Source organism: Hibiscus syriacus, unplaced genomic scaffold (genome assembly GCF_006381635.1).
Source record: "Hibiscus syriacus cultivar Baekdansim isolate YM2019G1 unplaced genomic scaffold, ASM638163v2 tig00117021_pilon, whole genome shotgun sequence".
NCBI classification, from domain to species: Eukaryota; Viridiplantae; Streptophyta; class Magnoliopsida; order Malvales; family Malvaceae; genus Hibiscus; species Hibiscus syriacus.
The window spans coordinates 226,952-233,985 of record NW_024063527.1 but is presented as its reverse complement, the minus strand read 5'-3'; the positions used below and the strand labels follow the sequence as shown (position 1 = coordinate 233,985).

The window sequence follows — 7,034 nt, the reverse complement described above, 5'->3', positions numbered from 1 at the left end:
ATAGTAATATTTTTATTTTATGAAATAAAATAAAATTTTCAAAAACATATAAACACAACATTTGTTAGGTAATTTAAGATCAAACACTTTAATGATAATATAAAAAAATTTAAACATTATTTGAACCGAAAATTTTTAAACACCTAACTGAAAAAAATATAATATAGACTTTTTTTTATATTAAGCCTAATATAATAGGCATGAGAATAAAACAGATGTAGAGTTTGGGCTATTTACTTGGTTAATGGGCTAAGCCTGAAGCTCATGTCTTGAAGTTGAAATGAATAAATAAATACGGCTAGGGTTCTCTTTGCTTCATTCGAATCGTCGCAGTTCTCGTATTCTCAAGACCAGACGACATGGGGAGAAGTAAGTTTGTATCTTTGCTTCCTTCCCTCTCTTGTAAATTTCCATAACTGTTGTTCTTCAGATCTTTTCTGCTTTAATCTTAATTATTCTTATGCTTGTTGATCTTTATTTATATTATCTAGGATGCTGTTTGTGTTTCTTTCGTTTTTTATATTTCATTTCCTATAATTAGTCTTTACAGTTGCAGCACCCTTTAATTTGTATGCTAAATACCATGTAAGAGCTCTTTGTATTTATCTATTACTCATTTCTATCATATTTTCCATGTCTGTCTGAGTTAATTGCTTCCTAATGCTTTTAAAATATCTTTGTGAAACATTTATCATGCCTCCTTTTTTTTTTTGCAATGCAAACCCTAGCTAATGTGAAGGCTTTTAAAAACTTCTTTTTTTAACAGATGCGTATTATTTATGTTTATGCAAGGGATTACATGAGAGGATTGTTGTATTCTGTTGACTTTGACTGTCGTACTTGTGTTGGTTTTTTCTGAGCTTCTTACTTGTAGGACCTGCAAGGTGTTATCGCCAAATCAAGAACAAACCATATCCAAAGTCTCGATACTGCCGTGGTGTCCCAGATCCAAAGATCAGAATTTATGATGTTGGGATGAAGAGGAAAGGTGTTGATGAGTTTCCTTTCTGTGTTCATCTTGTTAGTTGGGAGAAAGAGAATGTCTCAAGTGAGGCACTGGAGGCTGCTCGAATTGCCTGCAACAAATACATGGCCAAATTTGCTGGGAAGGATGCTTTCCACTTGAGGGTGAGGGTTCATCCCTTCCATGTTCTGCGGATCAACAAGATGCTTTCATGTGCTGGGGCTGATAGGCTTCAGACTGGAATGAGGGGTGCTTTTGGGAAACCTCAAGGAACATGTGCAAGAGTTGACATTGGGCAGGTCCTGCTTTCAGTTCGTTGCAAGGACAGTAACAGCCACCATGCACAGGAGGCCCTCCGCCGCGCAAAGTTCAAGTTTCCTGGTCGTCAAAAGATCATTGTTAGCAGGAAGTGGTAGGCATTTTTGTTTCGTAGACAGAAGATCTGATGTTTGCTCTATATATTTTTCCCTTTTTAATATATATTCTGGATATATTTGCAACACCATCTAACTTATGTTATGGGCATATGTTTTAATATCATTTTGCTATAATTGTCTTTGTCAGGGGATTCACCAAGTACAACCGTGCTGACTATCTGAGGTGGAAGTCTGAGAATAGGATTGTGCCAGATGGTGTGAATGCAAAGGTAGTACAATACTATAGATATGGTGTAATATTCTCTCTCAAACACTGTTTTTACCAATGATTTATTCTCTGTGATCAGTGTTTAATACATTATATAGCTACTTGTAGCTCTTCCTTCCCTCGACGGGGCTGAATATTTTCTGTTTTGGTGGCACTATTGTGTTTACTAAACATTGAAATGCTGTTTGCGTGGTATGATTATTGTAGTTTCTAAAGTTGTGATTTATAACATGCAGCTTCTTGGATGTCATGGACCTTTGGCTAATCGCCAACCTGGAAGAGCTTTTCTAAATGCATCAGCTTAGAACTTTGGATTATCCGAAAAGATTGAAGTTCTCTCTTAAGGCTAAAGTTGAACTCTTTGTTTTCTACAGTTGTGTTTTATTCCTCATGTTATTGAGGTTCAGAATTCTGTTTATTGGTCGGTTTTTCAGTATTCAGACTATGCCACCAAGTTTTTTGTTTATGGAATTGCACTTTTATCATTTCCATTTTTGTTTGTTTTTGATGAAGGCATGTCGTTCATTTCATTTTATTATTATTATTTTACAATCATGTTACTGACAAATGCATTTGGCCTTCTTTTCTACAACTTGCTTCGTGCAGTTTAGGTGATTTAGTGTTCAATTATAGCTTTGATGGCATCGAATAAAATTATTACTTCTTGGTCTCATTGTTGTGTTATGGAATTTTGATGCCCGGTGCAGTTGTATAATGGTCGTCTTTTATATTACTTCCTTGTCTCATTAAATTTATCTTTTTTAATTTTAAAATTATCCCATTTAAAATTTCTTATCAATAAACAACAATATTTATATTTTATTTTTTATCTTTATATGTCACATTTTTTTATATTTATCAAAATAAATTTATCAAATTTATCAATTAATTTTTAAGGATAATTTTGTCATTTTTTCATTTTATGTAAATAGTTTAACGCGTGGTCAAACATTGTGTTTGGTCAACATGAGACAAAAATAATGAGAAGAAGGGTGTTGTATAATCTCAATTTCCTTTAACTCATCAAACTACTACCACTTGAATTAACTTGTTGGTTCTCTTTTCATCTTTCAATCAATAGAATTTTTGACACTTCGGGTTGTGTCTCCAATTTCTTGTTTTTGAAATATGAATTCCATCTTTGATGTGAGCTTTCTTTTTGATTGTCAAGAGTTGGTGTGGGGTCTTCAAGACTTCTCTCTTCTTTCCTGAAACTTTACACAATAGTATCTGCAAACTTTATGCAATAGTTCCTGTGCATTTGAAATTGTAGATTTCCATATTACAGTGCAGATCAGCTGAACTGGTGGTAACGAGGACAATTCTTAATAAGAAAAACTTCGGGGGTTACTTGTATACTAAGCCTAATAAAAATAGAGGTGATCGAGTCTTAACTTAGCACCTTCTGAAATAAACTGGTTTGTATGTGCTCGTGTAATTTTGTTCAAGTGACACTGGTAGTGTCTATATGAGTATGTTAAGTCATCATTTGACGGTGAAAATTGCAAATGTTGCTAACGTTAGGGATATTAATCCAAAATACTTATTGGCAACTTGTATATTAAGCCTAATAAAAGTAAGGGATAATATTACTCCAAATACTTCAGTTGGGCTTAGCATTTCTGTTTCTGCTGCTAGTAGCTCTTTATACGCTGTTGAAGAAGACAGATAGTGGGAGCAATGGCACGCTGAAGAGAAAAACCTGTGAAGGAAGAGGCTCAGGATTTGGAAGTGGAGTACCGGAAGCTGAAAAGAACAAGTTTTTCTTTGAAATCCGCTCTTTCAACTTCGATCTTGAGGATTTGTTGAAGGCTTCAACTGAGATTCTTGGTAAGCTGAGGTTATGGAATCACATATAAAGCTGCATTGAAGGCTGAGCACATTCATGCGGAGGGTGGTGGTAACTGCATCCATGGAAACATCAAGTCCTCGAACCTCAGCAATGAACTCGAGGCTCGTGTCTGATGTTGGATTGGCTTCTTTAATGAATGTTCCTGTAATCATGTTCAGTATCGTTGGATATCATCCTCTAGAGGTGATTGAACCACTCAAAGCAACTCAAAAGTCCGATGTTTACAGCTTTGGTGTCTCCTTCTGGATCGTGATGGTGTGGTTGATCTTCCAAGACCAGTCCATTCTATCGTGCAGGAGGAATGGACTGCTGAAGTCTTCGATGTGGAGGTGTTGATGTTCAAAGGTTTTCTAGAGGAGATGGTACAAATGCTTCAGATTGCACTAGCATGTTGCGGAGGTAAGCCTGGGCTACCTTGGCCATGCCCTCCTATGCGAAGAGAAGACATTTATAATTCTAATTCTAATTCTACTTATAATCCTATAATTCTAATTACATTTAATTTTAATTTTAAATTATAATTATATTTAGTTTTAACTTTTAATTATAATTCTTCTTAATTAAAATTAAATTAATTAAAGGCCTATTTAATTTTAATTTAACTATAATTTTACCTCTTTAAAATCTTAAATTAAGAGTTGTCTACTTGTAACTTATATAATATTATGCTATCTCTTTCTTATTTATTTATTTATTTATATTTTGTGCTTTTCAAATTCAAAGAGTTCTTTTTAAAGCTCGAAGGCAATCAAATATCTTAATTGAAATTTTGAGTTTTTGATGTTCTTCAACAGGTTTCTTATTACTTTTTTTTTGAACTTTTATGTTGTTTATTTAGCATATTTTTCAACATTACCTACAAGATTATAATAAAAATTAAAAGGTATTCCTCATATCTTATTTTAGTCAATTAAAATTAATCATTATTTTTTATCTCGATCATAGATGAGTTTAGTTCTATGAAAAGGAGAGTTCATCTTAATTGATGAAAACATTATATTTCGGACTATGTATTTATATTTTTGCTTAATTTTTAAACATTTTTTGGATCATGTAATTATACTAGTTTTAATTATTAAATTTTTAAATTGAAAGAATATATATGAGAATTATATTAGATTATTATTTTTATTATATTTATATTGGGAAGTATCATTTTCACAAACCCGACGAGGAGCCAATAGAATAGCAGAATGGTTAGCTAAACTAGTACGACAAGATGATTTTGAAGGCATTGTCTTCCAAGAACCCCCAAGAATAATCCTTCCCCATCTCCAGAAGGAAAGCTCGGCCAATAGGCAACATTAGATTAGTTACAGAATAGCTTAGCTCTTTATTTACCCCAAAAAAAAATGGGCATGCTCAACACTTACATAAGTTTGCCTCCTTTAAGATAAAATAATGCGTTCGTTCTTGCGAGAAGTTGCGTCTGCAGGGACCGTGTGCGTTGTCAATATATGTTAAGCAAGTTATGGACAAATACTATCTTGTAACTATCCTAGACTGTTAAAAAGTTGTATGATTTCTTTAAGAATATGTAGTAAAAGATAATATTATTTTTTTAGAGATTTACGATTCGAAAAGTTACATTTACAGGATTTATACATTATCAATAATAGGAATAAATTTGAATATATATTACATTGTTATGATTTCATGATATTTAAAAATAAGTATGATTTCAAATTTGAAATTGTAAAATCAACCAAATTTGAAATTGTTTTTTAAAACAAAAATGTAATTATGTTTGATATGAAAGACAAACGATTGAATTTAAACAAATATATAAAAATCCACTTATTTTCGTTTACTTTTTTATGGGAAAAAAATTCTCTTACCAAACCAAAGGAAAACAGAAACAATTTTTGTTTTCTTTTGTGTCACCAAACACAAAGTGAAATCGTTAAGCTTAAGCTTTCATCAGGGGGTGGCTTAGTGGCTTTCGTGAACAACCAGATCGCATATTCCAATTATAAGCAAATAGCAATAATGACACGATCTAATTATGGATGTTGTACCAAACAAATATTTACCAAAATATAAACGAATAAGATAATGCTTCTTTATTGAATTTCAATTATAATAAGACCCCAAGAAAATTTCAAAAATGATATAAACTAAAATATTTTTTTTAACAGTATGAAATAGTGTTTCTAAACGAAAGGAAAAAAGAGAGAGGGGAGTATAAGATATAATCAATTAATATAAGATTAAAAAAAGATTATAATCGGTTGTAATTGAAAAATAAAAAATAATAGTTTCTTTTTTTAACAAAATGAAATGTTGTTTCTAAACGAAATGAAAAAAAGAGGAGAGTATAAGATATAACCGATTAATATAAGATTTAAAAAAGATTACAATCGGTTATAATTGAAAATTTTATTAAGTGCATAACTCTTTAGAGTAGATTGTGCAACATTTTAAATTGAAATAAAAGATAATGTGTCCTCCATAACAAATCATCGAAATTGTATAATTGTTCTGGTTGTAACATAAAAAGTTACCTAAAATTATAAGTTCTAATTATTATCAATTGTGTAATTTTTTAGAGTAGACAATGTAACATTTTAGGTTTAAGTTCTAACTGGTTGTAACATTTTTATAGTAGAGTACATGCTGGCTACCTTGTTTTGCCGTCGACGAAGTTCCACCCAACCTGCCCTTCCCCCGAAAACTAAAACCTCATATCGTGATCGATCGACGACGAATCAACGTTTTGTATCCTGCGAACCCTAGGATAAAAATCGCGATCCCACGCGATTCTGGCGGCCAATCGACGGAAATTACAACAAAGTATGAGTATGAGGATTTCAGGGACTTTGTCGGTGGCGGTGATCGTGGTCAGAAAGGGCGGTGACGGCGAATTAAGGTTAGGATTTGTGATTTTGGGGCCGTTTTATAATATAAGAAAAATTAGTTTTTTATATATAAATAACATAATATTTTAAATATTTTAAAAAATAAAATTCAAAATCACCAAATTGTGACACATGTCACTTAACGGGAGAAATTAACACCGTTGACTGCCCGGGCACCTAAATAGGTAACGTTTAGAACGTTAGACACCTAGATGAATCAAAAAATAATTTAGGCACCTATTTAGAAAAAGTAATATAATTTAGGTACTTATTTTAGTATTAAGCATTTTATATAGTAATATCGATAACAAATGAACTATAGTTGGAGCATATAAGTTGCAAATATCATAATCACATACATGATGATAAATGATAGAGATGATCATTCTAAAATTTTAAATTTTTATACCTTAGATATATTTTTATTAATAATTTATTTTTTGTTTCTTATAAAATTTATAGGTTTATTTTCTTTAAAAGATTATAAGTTTACTCTTCAATATAAAATTCTACATCAATTCTCGATCATATTCACGATGATAATAGAAGATGATGTGTCCTAAATATTTTGTAAAATAGATGTACGTAAATACAGATGTACCTTGTACGAATTATCCTCTTATACAAACTATTTTTTTTGCATATCTTGGAAGAGAGAAAATAGGGGAACTTCATTCGTTGAATCCTAAGGAGCTGCAGAACCTTTGGAGGAGTG

At 31.8% G+C, this 7,034-nt stretch overlaps 1 protein-coding gene across 1 annotated transcript; it reads left to right on the top strand.

The window, feature by feature from the left end:
• The first annotated feature begins 268 nt into the window (after positions 1-268).
• Positions 269-1,928, top strand: LOC120195884 (60S ribosomal protein L10-like). The gene is made up of 4 exons (XM_039197823.1): positions 269-369; positions 875-1,376; positions 1,529-1,610; positions 1,846-1,928. Exons 1-4 carry the CDS (start codon positions 360-362, stop codon positions 1,912-1,914), a joined length of 663 nt encoding a protein of 220 aa, XP_039053754.1. The 5' UTR covers positions 269-359; the 3' UTR covers positions 1,915-1,928.
• Positions 1,929-7,034: the final 5,106 nt, after the last annotated feature.